This window comes from Pteropus alecto, unplaced genomic scaffold (assembly GCF_000325575.1).
Source record: "Pteropus alecto unplaced genomic scaffold, ASM32557v1 scaffold109, whole genome shotgun sequence".
NCBI lineage: Eukaryota > Metazoa > Chordata > Mammalia > Chiroptera > Pteropodidae > Pteropus > Pteropus alecto.
In genome coordinates this window covers 2,239,942-2,262,303 of record NW_006494608.1, presented here as the reverse complement: position 1 = coordinate 2,262,303, position 22,362 = coordinate 2,239,942, and the positions used below count along the sequence as shown (strand labels likewise).

Below are 22,362 nucleotides of genomic sequence, written 5' to 3'. Positions count from 1 at the left end.
CTAATAATCCAATGGGAAATTACTATTGTAACTATTTAAAGATGAGAAAATTGAGGCTTGGAAAGGTTAATAAACTTGCCCAGAATAACAACAAATTCTTTTAAGCAGCCCCAACCTGGTGATATATATCTGCAATCTTCAATCTGTATGTTTTCCTCTATGGATACATGAAGACTTTCTAAGGGGGTACACCTGGAATTGTTTTAAAAACTCTTCCCATATCCATATGTCCTCTTTCCTAAAGTTGATCTTTGAGAATGATCTGCACATTCAGCAAATTCTTTCATACCTCCTCTTTCACAATTACTCTTTATCTCATGTTGTAAAATAAAGGCATATGCAACAATATGGTCAAATCTTAGCAATGTAATATTAAGTTAAAAAAATCATTCAAAAAAGATTACAAACAGCATGACATCCTTTTATAAAATTAAAACCAACTAAAATTTTAAAATACAACTTTTTATGAGTACATATAGATGGCAACAAAAGAAAATAGGGATGACGGTTACCTCAAGTGGAGGAAGGCAAAGGGATAGGTTGTGGGGGTGGGGAGAGGGCATGATATGATTAAAGTAGGTTATTTTCAAGATTCTAGCTTTTATTTGGTAGGCTCATGGCTGCTTATCAACATCATTTAAAATAACTAATTAAATTAAGTAACTAAAAGAAAAAAAGAGAGCCATGCATGGACCAATGATGAGCAACACAAGGATTATGATTAAACCAAGTCTATGCACCTGAGGTCCAAAAACAAAACAAAGGCATACCTCTCAGCCATCTTACTATGGTGCAATGCCTCAGCGTGTAAAAACCTCCTGGAGTAACAAACAAAGGGATAATTTGAAATATTGATATTGGGAAGCTATAAGGCATCATAATCCCGCCAAAGATTTTCCTTTCCCTCTCCCTCATAGTCTCTTTCACGCGCGTGCGTGCACACGCTCTTGCTCACTCTCTCTGTGTGATAAGATGTGTGGCCTTAGTCTCTGTTGAGATATTCTGAATTCAGATGTACTACAGTAAATGGAATGATTTCAATTCCTCCATCCTGATCAGGGAATACATTGCTCTTTAGGAGAGTCCCACGGAGTAAAGCAAAGAAATCCACTAAAAGGACTTTTGTTCCCTCCCATAATTTAAAGGTAAGAGATTCCTTATGGATGATCTCAACACTCATCTTTAGAAAGAATAAACATTACCCAAGAAATAGCTAAAACAGTATAAGTTAATGATGCTGATTCTCAGGAATTCCTGATATACCAGGAATGTTTTCTAAGATGACCAAAGTTTTATGTATTTTTCTGAAGGTTCAAATACTGGCTCAGACACTTAGTAGTTATTGTGTATCATTAGGCAAGTAACAACCTCTGTGCCTCAGTTTCCTTATCTTTAAAAATGAGATTAACAATACAATCTACCTTACGGGGCAGAAGTAATATATGTTAACATGTAAGCACTTGAATAGTGCCTCTCACACAGCAGACACTATATTCATGCTTGATACTATTTATCACCATTTAATAAGGTAGTTTAACTACTTTTATCAAATCACATCATAAAATATTTATACTAATTCTAGTTGATTGTATTTTATCTCAAGTTGTTTAATGCTTTATACATGCTAGTATGAAAAAAATAAAATTACAGGCTAATTGCCAGTCTAATTCACTTTTTAACAATATATACTTTTTTCTCTTTTCATTAACTACATCAGAAAAGTTTGACAGGACTTCTAATACTATTAATGGAGTTATTTTTTTTATACCCTACGCATTTGATTATTCCTAAAAAATTGATCAGAAGAGTTTAGTACATACACATATTTCCTAAAGGAATCCATGTCTTTCTTCATAGTCTTTAGATCTCATATTTATAATTTTAAGTATCTATTACAAAATGAGAGGTTATGTTGTTTATATAATTTTATTTAAATATTAGATCAATGGCATTATAATTTCCACCTGTTTTAGTGATGTATCTAACAAGATGTATCCAAAAATGTATTATTGCTGGTTTACATAATTTTCACCAAAATGTATATTAAAATTTTTTTTCATGGAAAAAATGCAGTCGCGTATGGGCTGATAAAAAAACTGAGTACACTTAGGTGATGCATTTGACAATACGAACAGTGTTTCCAATTAGGTTATGTAAAAGACATTTTTCATAAATTGGGATACATCCATAGTTTCAAGGTTTTAACAAAAACATATATCTTAAAAATGTAATAAGAAACAATTTAATAAATTGGCAAAATAGCACTGAAATTACATGCTGAGTTTCTAATCTTTTTCTAAGTATACTAGATTAAACAAGTGCTAATAAAAAAAAGTAACAAGTATAAGAAGTCATTTAAATAAGTATCAGTAAAGCTTCTTTGGATTATTTTCCCCAAATATAAAATATTAAATGATTAATGACTAGATATCTTTGGCAAGTCATGTGGTTTCCAGTTCTCTACTGTCGAAATAATTAAAGAAAAAAGTCTTAAAGGTCATTAAAATGACCTTTATTATTTTAAAGGTCATTACAATGATTTTTGATGACAGATCACTATGTGATTTTTGGGACGTAATATGGAAGGAGTTCAAAGCTCAGTGTTATAACTATGACAAAACTCCATCACTCTCAAATGCTTTATAGAGTATCTATAAAAATAAAATTATAATTAATGTAGAACTATGTCTCATTATACAATAAGTACTATTAACTAATCGATATGCAAATTACATGGAAGAAAAATATCTCAGCCTTATTTATTTCATTAGGTTGCATTTCCAACAAAATTTACTAAATCTTTAACTATATACTACTACTATCTGAACTGACAATTTAATCAGAAGAAAAAAAGCTTTATAGTCAGAAAAAATATTTTAAAATCAAACTTCCATTTATATACATATATTGTTTTAAAGAGGTATTAATAGGGTAAATAAAATTTTTTCAAGGAAAAATATATATTGCATTAAAAACCTGCAGAAGTAATACAGGTTCAAGGTGAAAAAAGAACAATGTCCAAATGTTGAAGAGTTTCTTCACACCTTTTCTAAGTGATGTTGATAAATATAAAATGCTAAGATATTTTGATTACACTGAATATATTTTTAAGAGTGAGGGAACTGCTCCATTTAAGTGTCAATACTTATGATAACACTGAAAATTACATCTCTGGCAACTATTTAAACTTTTGATTAAAAAAAGTTTAGATGTCAATTTGAAATGTGCTTTGATACAGTTTTACCAGAATTCTTTCATGTGGATCATGTAAACCAAAAATCAACTTAGTATTCTAACAGAGGAAAAAAATGACATATTCCTCTTGATATGATACAACAGGAAGCACATATCAGTACCTAGATAGTATTCATGCCAAAAAAAAAAGTTACTCTAATTCTGATTCTAATTCACAAGAAATCAATTAAAACCAGACTGTAGTCTCTTACAAAGCAGCTAACTTGGACTCTTCAAAAATGTCATAAAAGCCCTCCCCAAAGAAGCATGAAAACCTGGAGACATGACAACTAAATGAAATGTGTAAGCTCTGAATGAATTCTTCACCACCACCACCCCCCAAAAAAGAACAGGCTATAAAAGAAATTATTGTAGAGAAATTTTATTATGGGCTATTAGATACTGCAATGTTAAATTTCTTATGCTTTATAATGATACTATAGTTATGCAGAAGTCCTAGTCTTATACATAATGTGAATTATTTATAAATAAAGTGTCACTTCCATCATGTAATATTCAAACAGTTCAGGAAAAAGTTTATATAGAGTGATAAAGCAAATCTGTCCAAATGTTAATAACCGTTGAATATAGGTGAAGAATATATAAGCAAAAACAAACAAAAACCCCATGAAACAATTCAACCATGAATGATTCAGGTCCCTCAACATATCAGATAGATCCTTTATGCCTTTCAAATCATCCCGCAAAGACTATTCACAATAGCAAAAACTTAATGAAGCTGAATATGATGGTTTCACAGAATTATAGTAAGCCCAATCTAAGTGATAAGTGGAAGAGCCAGGATTTGAACTCCAAAGCCCCATGTTTGCTCATTTACAATATGCTAATTGTACTACAAGGAAACATTTTATTATTATAGGGATAGGTTTGCTTTTATAATATTCATCATCATTTTTTAAATTACTAAAAAAATCCCTACGAAGTTTCTAGGTCCTACCAAGAACCAAATGGACTGCTTTGTCCCCTCCTCCCCTTTACCCAAATCAATCCTACAGAATTATAGAAGCCACTAGAGAGTGAAGTTTCAAGAACTCAGCTATTCTGACTCCCAAACCCTACACATCCCACCCTCAATGGACAAAAAACTAATTCTATACAGGCTTTTGATACTAATATTCTTTTATTCAATAATAAAATATTTCTATTGTATAATTTGCCAAGGAATATTTCAGAACATCTCTTTCTTACTAGACTAATGTGAATTTGAGAGCTGGCTCCACCCTTCACTAGATTTGTATTCTTGGGCAAGTTTTTTAACCTCTTTGAGCCTGCTTCCTTCTCTGTAAAATGGTGACAGTAATACCCACCTGAAAGGACTATAAAAATTAATGTAATATGTAAACAATGTTTAGCATAGCACTCAAAATTTTAGCTATAGCAACTAGAAGTATAAGCAGTAGTATTGGTATAAGAACTATTAGAATAATAATAAGCTACAATAGTAATATTTTCTTAAGAGTTAAAATATATTAATAAAATTAGCTAGAGAAAGGCTACCTTTGCTAGTCCTAAGGTTAGCTGAACATTAAGCAAGATTTTACATTCTAAATGTGCAAATTATGTGTTTACTGTTTTTTTATTTATTCTATTTCTTTTGACTTAACTAATCATGAACAGCTTTTGTTATATAGAGATGTTATTAAAACTATCCAGATTCTTTATATATGGGATCTAAATAACAAAATAATAAAAAGTCACTTACTCTGGTGGAGGCATTTTTGAGGGTTCCACATCCCGTAGGAACTCACACTGAAGAGCCTGTTCTGCAGTGCAGCGCTTACTAGGATCCAAGGCGAGCATGTAATCAAATAAATCTAGTGCAGCTGCAGGAATACTAGCATGAGAAAATTACAAAAGTCATACATGTTCTTTGACACAAGTTTCATGTTTCTTTAGAAGCTTATTTCAAAGACTAGCATATTTTTTGTTTTATCCCTTCTTTAATTCCCCTCCACCCATTTCCACCCCTGAACCATGGATGTTGCCGTTTCCCATTAAGAACTGGATCTCTGAAGGCGGGGTGTCCCCTTCCACACACTCACAGCGTGCGCCTGGGGCCTGGCACTCCCGGCGCACCCGGGAGCATGTTTTTGAAATATGTTTTATAACATGTTTCTAATACTTTATTCCAGTAAATTCCAATTTTCCTTTGAAGAAATATTTTTCCATAATTTTATAATTATTATTCTAAATAACTTTAAATTTGTCAAATAATAGCATACTTTATTACTCTGTGGGCAATCTACTGTTATAACATAAATAAAGAATTGAACAGAATAGTTTCCTACAATGAAATAAAAATCTGAGCTCAAGTAACTTAAAGCTGTTTCATTAAAATTTAAAATAGTATTAAAGTTCTTTCATGTAAGTATCAAACCAAACACACAAACTCAAACCACCAATTCCATAATGGTGCAGAAATGGAAATTTGCATGTAGAAAAGGGAAACTCAGTTAAATGACATAGAAGACTTGTGATAGGTCTACCTTTGGTCAATAGAGGATAGAGTGACATTTAGAATTCACAAGAAATAACTTAAAAAAAAAAACATTTAATGCAATATGGATGTTTAGTATCCACTTCTTACAAAACAAATTCTTCTCTTAACTTTCGACGATACTGCTTCTTTGGTTTCATGGTGTTGAAATATGGTAGTTTGATTACATCAGGCCACACTGCAGGACATGGACTCCCACATATACGGCTAAACACACAAAAAGAAGTACATCACTATAAACTACATAGAAAAAATCACGAACAACTGCCATACAAAACAACAACTCATTTTTAAATACACAAAAGTTGAAGTTCTGATATAAGTATAAGAAGTTTCATTAAGTATTTTAGTCGTCCCAACTTAATTGTTTTAAGAGAGGAACTGATTTTCAGTGGAAACTGATAACATTCCAAACACTCCAATTCCTAGAAAGAGAACTTTCATATTTTCAAAATCAAATCTTAAAACACAGGTAACACTCAAAATATGCTGCCCATATTTTAAACGGAAATAAAAAATTTTATGTCAATAAATTAAGAAACTAGAGTTTAGTATATGTCTTTCTCTGGTTTTATAGGTACCTGTCATTACCGCTTCTCAAGAATATAATGAAGTTTGCAAAAAAGCAGAAACATATCTTACACTCAGGAAGGTAAGTATATTGCAGAGATTGCTGAATTTTATCAACAAGAGGACTCTAAAAGTAACTTTCTTGAAACATACAAGTTCTTCAAAATCGTGCCACTGTTCTCAAGGTATATAGACATTTTAACTGTTTTGCTCTGCTAGTATCTTGAAAACCCTCATTATTTCTGTATTAATTAGTAAGTCCTTGTTATAATTTATAGAAGAAATGCTATTAACAAATAGGTAACTCTAGCTGGTAAATTGTTAAAAACTGATGTTGGTAATATATAGATTAAAAAATTGGTCAAATATGCTTGAGTATAGTAAATCTCAAGGATAAATGTACATTGTGTGTAAAATTATCAGCTGGTGTTCAAATATAAAAAGGTCCATGCATCACGAATAAAAAGTATATTAATATTCTATACACACATATAAATTCATGCACCAATGTGTATAAGTATTTGACAACTAAAGTTGCCAGACATTCTTTAGCTGAGCTTTAGAATCCTACCTCAGAAACACATATTTATTATCTGAAAAAACTTCTCACTTTTTTAAGCTATATGTCATTCACATTGTGTTTTCTGTTTCAATATATATGTTCCAAGACCACTGGTAGATGCCTGACAACCACAAATAGTACTGAACCCTATATATGCTGTTTTTCCCCAAACATACATATATAACTATTATAAAATATAATTCATAAATTAGGCACAAGAGATTAACAACAAAACTAATAACCAAATAAAATAATTAGAACAATATTCTGTAATAAAAGTTATATGAATGTGGTCTACCTCTCTCAAAATATGTTATTGTACTATACTCACCCCTTATACAATATGGACACTCTGGACAAAGGGAAGATTCATGTCCTGGGGGGGTGGGGTAGGACAATGTGAACCTTCATCATGATACTCAGAATAGGATGCAATTTAAAACTTATGTTTTATTTCTGGAATGTTCCATTTAATATTTTTGAACCGCGGTTGACCGAAGGTAACTGAAATTGAAACTGCATATAAGGGGGACCACTGGAGTTAAGCATTTTTATCAAGACCAAGCTTTTTAAAAGGTATCAAGGTCTTATTCTTTGTACACTTCCAATCTCTTCTACCATTTCAATCTTTTTGTATAACCCAATTTTTACAACCTTCTCAAAAATAAAGTGGCTTTCTTAGGAAAGGCCAAACTTAGGAGCATGGATTGCTATGACCTGGTACCAAACTGCCTTCTTAGTCTCATCTCCCAATTGACCTCTTCCCACAGACTGACCACATATTCTACCTAACTAAATATGCACAATTATCTGAAAAGACTATTGAAGAACAGTATATGACAGACATGAGGATCCCAGATGTACTTTATTAAGCCAGACATTAAAAGTTTTATAAAAATGTAAAACAATGCGACTCACTTCACCAACATAGTGACTTTTTACAATTAAAGACGTTATTTTTAACATTTTAAAATGAATTAATATTTTTAATTTCTCAGTTTTAATTTCTAATGTGGTAAATATCAAAGACACAACCAACATAAAAACTCCAGGGATCTTTCATAATTTTTAAGAATGTAAAGGTGTTCTGAGATCAAAATAATTAAGAAGCACAATTTATGCTAATAATTTATGAAGGTATAGATACTTCATTTTAGAAAATATGAGAACTTTTGTAATCTGCCTAAGGTATTTTCTGGAACAAGGCAAAATACAAATAATTTGACGGGTGTAGTAGTATAAAGCTCTTTAAGACAGATTCTGATTCGTATTCCCATCTTTGATCAGTTTACACATATCTGTACAATACAAACTCTAGACCTCATCATTTCTGAGGCTTTAGATGGAAGAAATATTCCAACATTATTACAGATAAGATGAGAGGGAAAAGGATGTATTAGGAAACTTACACTTATTTAATTCTTACAATCCTAAGCATATTCTTAGTCTTGTTTTGCTCGTGAAGAAACAAACTCAGAACATTATGGAACTTATCCTAAGTTACAAGAGCAGGCAGTAGATGAGCAGTCATTAGACCAAGGTCTGTAAGATACCAAAGCCCACCCCTTTGAATATACTGTGCTGTCTCCCTCAAATCAGGGAGACTTGTTTCTTTCTCAGAAACCTCTTTTTATTCATGTTTTTTCTTTTTAAATTATGCTACAGAATCAAAGTTGAAGCATCTTTTTGTTTAATAAATATTTGATATCTTACCAACAAAACAAAAGCACTCTGAAATATATAAACTGGAAAGTAAAACAGTCCCCACCCTACCCTTTTCACAAGTCCATGTGAAGATGAACAATTCCAGACTCTTGATGTGTTCAATTTGATTTACCTAAATGAGATCAAATCAACACAGCCTTCTGGAAAACTGCTCCTTTCATGTAACTGTTGTTTTTCTATTGTCAGTACTCCAGCTCTACCATTTCCTTTTTAATAACTGTACAGTATGCCACTTAAGTGGATGGACTGTGCTTTCTTTTCCCATATAGTCACTAATTGACTTAACATGCTCATAAAATAACTCAAGTACAATAATGCCTCAGGATTTTTATTATCTTGCTTTTCCCTCACTTAAGATTTCTGCTCAAATGATACTCTATGAGACAGTCTCTGACTATCTACAACACTACCTATTATTTTTCTATCCACTTAATATATTTTATTAATTTGTTTGTTTGTCTCCCCAACTAGAAAGCAGAAAAGTTGTGTGCCAGTTACTAATCACTAAGGGTACAATCTTGACCCTCCATTATATCCTGAGAACCTAGTAACTGGCACACAACCAGTAATTAATAAATACTGTTCAATTAATCCTCCTCACTTGAAATGTCTTCTGTATTATATTCTAAGTTATATGAACTTGCTTTATTTCTGGACTTCTCATATAATTCCACTGATTTATATATGTATCTTGTGCCAGCAGAAAAGTTTTAGTTATTATAATTTTGTTTTAACATATGATATGATAAACTTTCCTTCTTTTTAAGAATTTTCCTGGTTATTTTCATGTTTATCCCTCCAAATGAACATTAAAATCAATCATTTCAAAAAATATCTTTTGAAATTCTCATTAGGACTATAATGATATAGGACGAATTACCATCTTTAAAATCAATTAAGGCCTCTCCAATAATTATTCAAATTTTCTTTACAATTTTAAGTGAGACAGTTTTCAATATTCCTGGGGTATATATAATACATATACGTTTTTTAAAAAGCATCTTTCCCACCCACTGTATTTCTAATTGGTTATTACTTGTTCATATTTTTTAAAAGCAATTGCTTTTAGTATGTATTAATAAATATTATATTTTTTGTGTACACACACACACACTTTAATACTTGCCATTTTACCAAACTCCTTATTTAAGGTGTTTCGGGTGATTCCCTGGTATGCTGCATGTATGCATATATGCAATATTATTATGTACAAATTATGACAATACTGCCTTCATCTTTCCACTAACTTACCTATTATTGGATCTCTTTTCTAATCCTACTTGGGAACTGGTTAGTACTTCTAAAAATACTCTTAAATAATGATACTAGAAGACAACTTTGTCTCATTCTTATCTTTATTTCTAGTATTACACCACTAAATATTATTCAGGCTGTTAGTGTGTGATATCCCTCTACACTTCCTTAGTTAGTAGTTTATATTTCTAGCAAATGGCTATTAAACACCTATGAAGATAAACATATTTTACTTCTATTAAAATGATGAATTATAACAATAGACTTTCTAAAACTGAAACATCCTTGTATTCTTGGGATAAACTTCACTTGAATTTGCAAGTTAATTTTCTAACGAAAAGCTGGACACTATTGGCTAATTTCTCTCCTTTACAACTTTCCAGAAATTTTATTTCTTACATAGTACTGAGAATTGATTAAAAGTTTAGATACTAAGGTAAAACTGTCCACATTTAAATCTCAATTCCATCCTGTCACACTTTAAAATAAAAATTATCTACCATTTATTCTCTCCTCTGTCATATTCACTCTTCTTTCCCAGTCTTATCTTTTTGGCCTCAAGCCTTTTTGATCTCACACACACACACACACACACACACACACACACACACGCACACACGCACACACAAAAAAGATTTAAAGGCTTTAAAATCCTTAATTTTACCAGATCAATTATTGAAGTGCCTGCACTCTAGTTTCTCCTCCATTCAGCAATGATTAGCCTTCAAGAGAACCACACTGTTCTCCTGAAAATACAGTCTGAAAGATTTTAAATTTCCTATATAGAGTATAATAATCCTCACCCAGAAAATATTATAATCATAAGCTTACCTTATTAATTCCAGTTGTGCAAGTTCCTGATTTGCTTGAAATATTGGTTTTTTAGTGAAGAGTTCACCAAGAATACACCTAATGAAAAAAATACCCATCATTAATCAAGTGAAATGATTTTACTTCACTAACAAAAGTTTCAAGTAAATTAAACCAGTCAATAACCCTATCTTACCCACAACTCCACACATCAATGGCTGGTGTATATCGTTCTTCTCCCAACAGCAATTCAGGTGGACGGTACCATAAAGTGATGACCTTGTTAGTATATGGCCGACTAAACAAAGAACAAAACAAAACAAACAAACAAAAAAACTCTTTAGAGTTAGTATATCTGTTAGGATAAGAGAGATTCTCTTAGGAAATATTATTTTGGCTAATCAAAGTACTCCTCCAATACTAACCTAAACCACTTTTGTATGCCTACTAGATAGAGACATGCTAAGACATCTAATATATTATCATAAACTACAGGAGAGCAGCATGATTAACTGAAAAATTCCCTTAGCATGTAAGGGAATTTAAACACTTGTACTATAATATATAAAAATAAAAAGTAGTTGGCTGGTTTTAACTGTAATCTGGTCAAAGAAAGGTCTTTTTACCAACCCAACTGTTCAGTACTACTCTTCCATAATAACTTTTAAAGGAATTAACTGATTTAAAGAGAGTTGATTTTGACCAAATCTGGAAATTAATGTGTAGCAAGATATAGTTTAAACTGGAATCACCTAACAAAAGTTTTCAACTGGGCATATCTTTGGCAATCTTTTGTTGATTTCGCACCCCCGTTTTAGTATGTGAACAGAAAGTACAGGAATGTAGATTGTAGTGGTTGAGGCCTATGCTGCAATGAACCACCAGCAATAGGTAAGATACTCTATCAAATGATTCCTTACCTTCTAACAGAGAGGATATATACATACTAATACCTCTTTATTTACTATAGAAAAGACTAGCTAGTAAGTTGTATTAGGGATAAGTTTGACCATCACAAATTCGCTGGTAAAGTGTTTTCAATACTCAGAGAATGATCACATTCTAGCTGAGTCACATAAATAAAGAGGGTCATAAGAAGTTAGAGGTGGTTCTTCGACTGATCCATGGTTAGAACATATATTTCAGGATGATCACTTATGCTTTTAAATTCTAAATCTCTCTCTGGATATCCTCCAAATCACAAGGATGCAAAGGCCATATCACAGGAAATTCCCCAGGAAGGTTGTATTCCAAGCCACTCATTTGAGGTTGGCTTAGTTCTGGACCAGTTTAGGAAAGAAGAAAAAGGAAAAAGGAGCTTATAATTTATAAAGCAATTCATTCTTGTCAACTGTAGTTTTGAAGTTCCAGGTAGCGTAAGACCTCAGCGGACTATCTGCTCTGCCACTACCCAGCAAGCTTCCCCAAATAATTTAAACATCTGTACTATAAGCCATCAATCTGGGCATCACAGCATTACCACAGATAGAACAGTAATAGTGTGCCAAAGCCAGGGAAAAAAGGGTAACTGACCATGGTATATAAATTGTGAAAATAAGGGGGATAGTATAATATGTATATTTTAAATAGCAAATTAAGATTAGATTTATCCGACATTATTACTTTTCTTAGTGATTTTTGTCCCTTTACCAGCATTACATATCTTCACATAAGATCTTTTAAATTTAACTCTTTTTAAATTTGAAATTTTGCTATTTTTGTGATACAATTCTTATATCTCCTTCAAGGCATAGTGAAAGACCCATTTCCATAAAGCCTAATCTCTATTTACAATATATTTATTTTCACATTCTTAAATTTACAGCATACTTACCACGGTATTGAACACTCTATTTTATGTTTTCTATCATCCCAGAAAGTCAAAAGACCCCAGACACCATTCTTTACTGTGATCCCCACACACAAAGCCCAGAAAAACACTGGGCAGAGGACAGACACTTTAATGTATATGGCCCCAAAACTTTAGGTAACATGCATGAATTACCTAGCTGGATGGGAGAACAAAGTTTGTGAAAATTATGATGACTAGTTTTCTAAAATATTTCAAGGGTCTATAAAGCATATGAAACATAAAACCTATGGTCTTCTTACAAATTACATATCTAGAGTCTCAAGAAAATATTTAAATTAATATAAATGTGCCTGTAAATAGTTAATTTTTAAATCTTTTTGTATTTAAAAATGTTTTTAAATGTTTTTTAAAAGGCATGTTGAATTATGTGAAGAAATTACACAAATTAAGGCTAATAAGTTCCATTGAAAGAGGAATACTTAAGATTATTTTTATAACTATATATCAAATTCTGGGCAACATTTAGAATACAGTCATCTTTAGCAGTTAAAATTCAGAAGTGAAAATATTTTGTACATTTTCAAAAATGATTAAACACAAAACAATGAAATACTTCTAAGTATACAAAAATACTTAATGTATACTAACAGCTTTTCCAAATATTTCCAAATGCCTCGTTTTTGTCAGAAGAAAAATAAGAACTAGGTAAAGACTGAGAAAAAACACAACTGTAAAACTGGATCCAGAATATTCAATTTTAAAACACTAATATAATCTCAAAATTGTGGAAATTCTTTCATTTGAGAAGTGAATATTCACACTGATAAATACTTTCAATAAAACAAAGTACCATCCTGACATTTTTCTTTCCATTCAGTGAAATATCAACACAGCAGAGATCAAAGACTTTGTACCCTCAGTGACAGATTCCAACACTTTGCCCCTAGACACTGCCAGGAATTCAAAAGATTGAGGTGATTGGGGGTAAGATGTGGTTATGGTTTTCCCTACCTTAGAGACTGAAAAGCAGCACTGTAGTCCCCCCAAAAAACAAGCAATGTCTCATGGGTGTGTCCCTAAACTGATAAGTGACTCAGCCTCCTATCTGGTCTAGACAGATAAAATGCAAAGCAGATGCTCAGAGCAAGGTCCCTTGAAGTATTTGTGGGTTCTGGACAATCCCCGTTAAAATTTATAGAGTTGCTACCTTTGTTTAACAAATACCTTCTAAGAAATGAAAAATCATACAAAAGGATAATACCTAAACTAGCTCCAAAATACTTCATTTTTCCAACAACACAAAGTCTGTATTTATTTCTTTCAGACTATAACTCATTTTTGAGAAAAATATGGAGAACCTTAAGCTAACTACATCCAACATAAGCACCAATGCCACATCTCATTCAGAATCTACTGCAAAAAACACCTATAAAACCTATTTTAAAAACCTGGGACCTATTTTTAACACCTATCCAGTTCTGAGGTCAAAAATTTAGGAATTGTTCTTGATTCCTCCTTCCTTCAAGTCTCAGATCTAATCTATTAACAACTCTGTCAACTCTACATCCAAAACATCCTAAATCCAACCACTTCCCACAATTTCAAGGAAACCTCAGCCACTATTTTCTTTCAGTGCAAGCCACTATTATCTTTTTCTTGATATCACTTGATATCACTTAACTAGTTTCCTTGCACCCATCTCTAGCTTCTCTCCCCACTTATTTTTATTTAAAGCTTTTCTAAAGCATAAAATCAGACCGTATCACCTACTTGCTTAAAATGTGTCCAGTGATTTCCCATTCCAACTAAATAAAATTTAAACTTTACTTCAGTAAAGTTTGATAAGACTATACCCCCGAATATCTTACTGTCTATTTTTACACTGGGCAGCTTTTTGACCCTTAAACTTTCCAAGTCTGTTGCCAAGTTTTTGAGGTGCTAAGTTCCTTCTACTTAGAATATTCCTTGCCTAAGTTCTCATTAAGTTATCCCTTTCTCATCACTCAGGTCTTAGCACAATTTTACTTCCTCAAAGAGGTCTATCCTAACTGCCTTTGTTAAAATTACGCCAGCAGCCGCACCCACGCCTATAGTGACCCTACAGTATTTTATTTGCTTTGCAGCACTTAATATTTTAAATTGTCTACCTTTTCTCATCACCATGTAAATGAGACCGGGGACTTGGTCTGTCTTTCACAGCTGTAACTCTAACATCCTAAACACCTAGGTCAGTTTTGGCATAAAGTAAGCACTTAATATTTTTAACCAACTGACTTACACCATAACTAAACAACAATAAACAATCCTTTTCTCATGTCCTTTCCCCCTATTTTCACTCTCACTTTCCTCCTTTTGATATTTTCCAAGAAAAATAACATGTAAATTTCTATATCATAACATTGCTACAGAAAAACAAAAGCAATTTTTTTCCAGTTGATGTCATCTTACAATTATTGGTCCGTTCTTACTACATATGCAAATTCAGAAGTCCTATAAGTACTTGTATCTTAACACATCTAAAAGGAAATTTATTATCTTTTGGCAAAAACTTGCTTCCTGTTTCCTAGCTCAATAAACAGCATCACTGTTTATAGCAGAAACTGTTAGCTGTCTTCTAAAATATGTTCTTCCTTTCTTCTATGGTAGCTGCCCATCTACACTACATTTCCCACCCTCACTGCAGTTAGGTGTCGTCACATGACCAAATTATCACAATAGAACATGAGCATATGTGATAGGCACCATTTCTAGGTCTGGCTAATAACACTCCCCTCTCTTCTATCTTCTAGCTGAAAGAGATGGCAACAGCCTTGGAAGGCATGTGAAGATGGCAGATCTTCCAACCTGGATCCCTGAACGACTATATGAAGTAGAGTCACCACTTGACCTAATGACATGGTTAAATATTCTTCTTAATTACACACCAAGGTAAGCAACAAACATTCCAAATTAGAAGTGAGAAATATATGTAAACTTATTTTTTAAGACACGAAAATTTGAGGTTCTCTTTGTTATAGCAGTTTAGCTTATCCTAACTAATAAATCATTTAACCAGTTGCTTAAGAAGAAATCTTACAGTAGGGGTAGAGCCTAACGACGCATATTCAACCATCAATTCCTAACAATTCTACATTTTATGATATAACTCATCTCCATCTTTCTAATATCTAAACCCATTCTCTAGTTCTAGCCATAACGATGCTACTTAGGTTCACTGCAACAGTTTTCTAACTGATTGCCCTTGCTTCCAGACTTACAAGGTCAATCCATTTTCTGAGTGCAGTAAAAGTGATAGTATAAAATGTCAATGTGTTACACCTTTACTACATTGTTGCCTTCTAGAAAATATCCATACAAGGGCTATAAAATTCTTTATGACTATTTGGTTCTTGCTCCAACCACACTGAACCATTAGCTCTCTGAGAAGGCTGAGCAAATGCTCATTTTCTAGAGCAAGAAGTAAAGCCAGGAAGAGAGCAGAATTAGCCTGAAAACTTTTAGATTATAATGCTGTAATCATGTTTTAAATGTTTTTAACAATTAAAATCATTTTAATGAACCAGATTTTAATAAACTATTTAAAGTTGATACTGACAAGAGACAATGAAAATGACTGTTTTATTAAAGTCAAGAAAAAACGTTTGATGTTTATTCCAAAGTTCTACAAAACAGGTACCACACCTCACTTCCTACTTTAGTGTTTAATGAAAAAGAGGCAAACATTCAGAAATCCTTTGCAGACAAAAGGATTTTAATCATCAACACAGATTCCAAGGTGTTAGCAGAGACTAAGGCCAGTTTCAAATTATCCAATTTATAATTATTTATAGTATTATTAAAAAAATATTCCACATTATGATTAGGATGCTGTGTTTACAAATATAAAGACAAAAGTAAAAGGCACTGAAACTATGTTTTCAAATAAGAACAGTTAAATCTGGCAAAACTAAAGTACTATTATAATATGAAAATATATCATCCAAAGTCCGACAAATAATGAAAATCCAGAATCCTCAAAAATGAACATTTCAAACTTGATCTACCTACTAGGAATGACTACCCATTGTCAACATTCTAAAAATGGTTTCTTTTAGATCACAAAAAGAAACACGAACCAATGTGACACATGTACAACACTTTATTTTTTCTCTCATGGATTTTTTAAAAAGTTACATTCTTAAAGGATGTCCACCCAGTCTTTTCACAAAAAGCAAATTCACTCTTATTGAAAACAGGACTGAAAAACATGGAGTCAGGTTCTTAAGTGTTACAAAATAAATTAATACACTTTATAAAAGAATACCTAAAAATAGAAAATAAACCATCCCAATTTATTCCCATAAAGTTAAATTCCAAGCAATAAATTCCATAACCTAGCAAAACACACACAAAAAAACCCTCTGCCATTAAATTAGAAAAACAAAACAGGAATACCAATAAGCTGTTATTCTTAGATGACTAGAAACTAAACCTTGTGAAGATCCTGGAATAACAGTCTCAACAGTAAATTTCTACTAAATAGCTTCATCTATAAATCTCATTAACAGTTTTTATAAAGAAAACAGAAACTATTTCTCAGGAATTGTTTGGGAAGTAATACCAAAAAAAAAATTTTTTTATTTTTTTAAACCATCTACTTTAACGTGGCTAACAAAACATTAAAATGTAAAGTTTTAGTAATAAAACTTTCATGTGAAACCTCGGGTCATTTTAAATATTTGATGCCATCAAAATATTTCTCATTTATAAGACTTCTCATTTAGATATTCAAGAAACTTTAAGGGAAATTCAGAAATGAAAACATCACACTTGCTAACCTGCTGAAGACTAAAAGAGCATATGTCATTTGGCAAAATAAAATACAATATTTGAAGAGCAAGATTGCAAAGATAGTGAAATTCAGTAGACTATTTGCTACAAAAGAATTCTAAAAAACTGCCATGAGCCTACTGGTATCTCCAAAGCAGACTTTAGAGGCCCCTAGAGCTCTCCACCTGGAAGATACTTTTAGGTAATCAAGGTCAGATCCAGAGTACCAGGGAAGCATTCCAGTACAATGAAAATAAACAGCCTTCCTGTCAAAAGATCCAAATTTAATTCTTACTTAGTTCTGCCACTTACTCTGTGATCTTGGAAATATACTTTTCTAAACTTCAGTTTCTTCATCTTTAAAATGTGCAAAAGAATGATATGCACACTACAGTGTCATCCCCATCTCAGAGGGCTGCTTTCCCTTAAAATAATTCTATGAAAGAAAACTACATATAATAAAGTACCATGCACAAATGCTAGTTAAGTTTGTTCCTTTCTTTATAAACAAAAAATATTTACTGAAACTCTGAGCTAGGCACTACACTAACTAAGCATTAACAAATGGCTGGGCCAAAGAGGCATCCAACCATGGCTGAGGCTGTTTAGAGTCTTAAATTCTGGTGGCAATAGGATATATATTATAACATACTCTAAGTACTACATAAAATAATGAATAATGTACTCTTGACACATAAACGAAGATGAGCCCAATGCTGCCCGTGGGATTCAGGGCAGATTTCAAAGGAGGTAATACCTGAACTGCATGCTGAAGTAAAAAAAAAACAAAAACAAATCTGTCAGACTGAGGTAATGGGAAGTATAATTCCTTACAAAAGGCAACAACTTATGTACCTTCAGAAAGGTAGTCAAGAGCTCAGCTTGTTTAGGAAACTGCGAATAGTTCAAAATTGCTATTATTTAGGGGGTGAGGGATGGTAGTTAAGAACGGCAAGAGAAAACAATGCAAGAGAGAAAGACCAGAGGCAAGAAAACCAACCACTTTGTATGTGAGAGTGACTGGATACCTTGAACCAAAGTGGGGAATAAAAGAAAAGGAACAGACTTTTCTGGGGAATGTGAAAATAGGTTTTTTAACAATATTTTTAATTTAAGGTACCTATATCATCTAGGTGTCCAGTAAACACACAGGTTTAGAGATCAGAAAAAAGATCAAGACTTGAAATTCAGATTTGTGTCTTCAGCATTAAGGGAATTGATATGATTCCCCCACGTGAGGAGGGGTAACACTGTACACTAAAGAATTAAACTGCTTTTTCTATTTTATATGCTCAAAATGTAACCTACTCCATTATGGCCAAAGGAGGTACAATTTAATCTTGATCATACAGCTAAATCAGTGATCTTAAATAAGACTTCCATTCCCGAAGTTTGTTTAGTCATATTACTTATTATTATTCATGTTATGGGTGATCTTTCTATTACCATGGTTCTAATATTGTCCAGGATTTCCCAGAACATCCTCTGTATTATCTAGAATCCCCAAAGCTCCCTGCACTGATCTATACAAGGAGGGTCCTTCAGATCAGAATAAACTTTTTCTGGATCGAAATTAATGAAACAGTTACTATGAATGTATTTAATGTTTTAGGGAAGGAGTCTGCACCCCTCGGGCAACAGACTAGAACCAGTCTGTGGCCTGTAAGGAACTGGGCCGCACAGCAGAAGGTGAGTGGCGGGTGAGCAAGCGAAGCTTAATCTGTATTTGCAGCTGCTCCCTAGTGTTAGCATCACAACCTCAGCTCCACCTTAAATCATCAGGCATTAGATTCTCATAGGAGCACCGCTCCCTGGTGCCAAAAAGGTTAGGGACCGCTGTTTTAGGGCATATAAAATACAGAAGTTTAAAATACAGTCCCTGTCTTTAACTACAATTCTAGCTTGAGTAAAAACACAAGAATACAGTAAGAAGGAGATAATTTTATCTTTAATATAATCTCACCTAGTCCTTGGGCGAGTAGCAAGAAGTAATACTTCTCTCCCTCCCCCATTAACACCTACACATGGCACTTTGGGGTTTAGTTTTGCTTTTGATGGCAATTTTATGAAAAGCCACTAGATGGCGATACTACCTTCAAAAAGTTTTAAAGTCTTATTTTGAGCACAGTTAATTTTTAGAACCATGAAAGATGTTTTTCAATACTTTATAAATAAGAATTTTAGAGACTTTAAATCCTTTATCTTAAAGTTGAGAATAATGAGGTTTAGAAAGATTAAGTGACTTGCCCAATATTCCACAACTAGTTAACTGGCAGTTTCTCAATTTAGGCCTAAGGGTTTTCTGCTCTTTGCATTAAAAAAAGTAAATGTTCTAAGTTATAGTTTCTTCTCCAGAAAATGAAATTAATTTCGCTTATATGGAAAGCACATACTTTTTCATATAGGACAATCACATAAGAGAAAAAGATGCTCTATCATTTGGAAAAGCATGGGAGCAACAACTTGGTAAAATGAAAACTCCAAAAAGGGTATATCATTGTGACTAAAGTCTCAGGAAAAGTTGGACTTCATATAGCTACTGAAAAAAAAATTAACCAGGTAATGCAGAAATGGGGCAAAAACCTCTGTTCTCAAGTTCTATATTTCCCAGTGCCAAAAGGGACAAAGTATGAATACTGATGATTCAAAATACTGAATACTGATGATTCAAAATTCAAGTTTCAAGGAATCATTTTCCCTCCAATTTTAATCCGGTAGTTCTCCTTTCTTATCTTATAATACACATGACAGAGATCAATATTGGTTACATCCCTTCAATGTTCAATTCCTCCACACTAACTTCTAACTCCATCCATTTTTCTCAAATTCAAAAAGATATCCAAAATCAAATGAGTGAGAGATGTGGAAGATGCTATTAGAGTGGTAAGATGAAATCTGCTCTTTTTGAATCAAATAAACACTGCAGTAATTTATTGAACACTTCGGTTATTCTGTCCATAGCTAATTACCTAAAAATACTTTAAAGTGACTTACCATTTGGATGAGTGTATTATGGTAAAGCCCTACATTTCTTTCTGTTTATTATAACAAAGAACTATAAGTGAAAATTCATTTGCTGTATGTTTATCTCAAGAAATACCTAGAAAATTTGGGACAATACAGTACCTCAGTTAAAGGCAGATTTCAGTATGTTAGAAATCACTGTTATTAAAATTTACTGGAACAATATATGTATTTCAAAGTTGTTCTATTAAAGTAAGCCTACTTCTCTAAATGATTTTAAAGAAACTCGAACTATTCAAATCTGAAAAAGAAAAGCTTTAAAAGAGTACATAAAATCCTGAAGGATAAGATATTTGCTTATAAAACAAGATAATGATACACCAAGTTTTTGTCTTACAAATATGATTAAGCAGAAAAATTCAGTATACATTACCTAAAAATGCAAAGTTATGGGATTTTAAATTTCATATTTCTCTCAGCTCAAAATTCCTATATCAATTCAATATGGCAAAAAGGACCATGGCTCAGTGAACATACTGCACCCCTAGCACTTCATTAAAAGCCAACATTCCATTTCAAAAGGTTTGATAGATAAAAGTTGGCTTTACAGTCAGTTTTTCTGGAACATGTTTATTCCAATGTGAACAAATATCTGTATAAAAGGAATCTGAAATGGGAAATGCTAATTTAGCTGTTCTCCATCTCCACTGAAACCTAACGTGAAAACAAGAAAAAGGGGATTTTATTCAAGCAAAGCAGACACATACTTAGTATTAAGAAAGGATGATCTAACTACAGTGAAATCTCAACCAGCTAAGCAGAAAGAATTCTTAATTAGGCAGAATTTCTCCCTCAAGAACAGGTACTGAAAGTTAGTCATTCAAAAAACATACTTCAAGTGAAGTTCTACATTAAGTACACATTTGGACCAATTCATTTTTCCTTCAATTTCTATCAGGAAGCACTATACACGATGGAAAGAATAAAAAGATGGGAGCTGGAAACCTTGAACTATACACTCTTGACTCTGACAACAAATATTTTTTTGATCTTTAAAGTCATTTAACCCTTTCTGGGTCTCTTTTCTCAAATGCAAAAATGAGGGTTATAGCTTTTAAGCTCTAGAACAGTTTGAAACTTTATAAAAACCCCAACCATACAACATTTTCTTAAAACAAAATATTAATTAGAAGTGTAGCAGGTAAAACAAAAGCAAAAAAGCTCTGGCTGGTAGAAAGGACCTTAGCTGTGTCCATAATAACCTGTCCATACCACAGTTTCTGAGGGGTTTCATGGAACTCAAATGGATCCAAAACACACCATTTAAAAATCTCTAAATGAAAATAATTTTAAGAATGATATCACATGCACTGCAAGACTAAAAAATAAACAGTTTTTCACTCTAAAAAATTCAAAAAGAGGATTTTTTCCAACTAACCAGAAACTGGCCAAGATTCAGTGAAAGTAAACACCTATTTCTAAGAATTCCAATTAACTGATATTTCATTATATTAAATATGGTGACAGTAAAGGAATTACAGAGTTGCCATACATAAAAAATGTCAGAATTAAATATATAAATAATTTTAAAAATTATTTTTAAAAATATAAATAAAAAAGAAATGCTGTCCGACAGGAAAGGAATAGGCTAAACTAGAACTTTATTTAAACTCAATTAATTCCAGTTTATTTACATAAAATCCACTATTTCACAAAAATATTTTATTTTGAAATTACATATTAATTTTAATAAGACAAGTCATATTTCACTATCACCAGGCACAAAATAAGCCAAAGTCAGATACACATGCCAACTTTACCAAAAGAAGCTCCGCACATAAGTTATATACTGAATTTCCTTACAAGTTTAAAAAAAAGATTTTAGGGAGCTTAAAACAAACACAAAGACAGACAGACACACACACACGACTGTATATATAATTAATTTTTAAAAAAAGAAGTCCAAAATAATAATTAAAACAGTTTATAAGTTCAAACATGCAATATCAAAAAGCATGTACAAAGGTTTTACAATGTCTCGATCTGCATTAGAAATTCAAGGATAAATTTCTAAAAAAATTCCTAAATTCACTTGTTACATTT

The 22,362-nt window shown here is 32.3% G+C and overlaps 1 protein-coding gene across 1 annotated transcript in view; it reads right to left on the bottom strand.

Moving 5' to 3' along the window:
- The window catches only part of CDK13 (cyclin dependent kinase 13), a 90,668-nt gene that overhangs the window by 8,422 nt on the left and 59,884 nt on the right, over nucleotides 1-22,362 (bottom strand). The window contains 4 exon segments of the mRNA XM_025041944.1: nucleotides 4,958-5,089; nucleotides 5,843-5,959; nucleotides 10,695-10,772; nucleotides 10,870-10,971. Of these exon segments, the coding sequence (XP_024897712.1) occupies nucleotides 4,958-5,089; nucleotides 5,843-5,959; nucleotides 10,695-10,772; nucleotides 10,870-10,971 (429 nt within the window).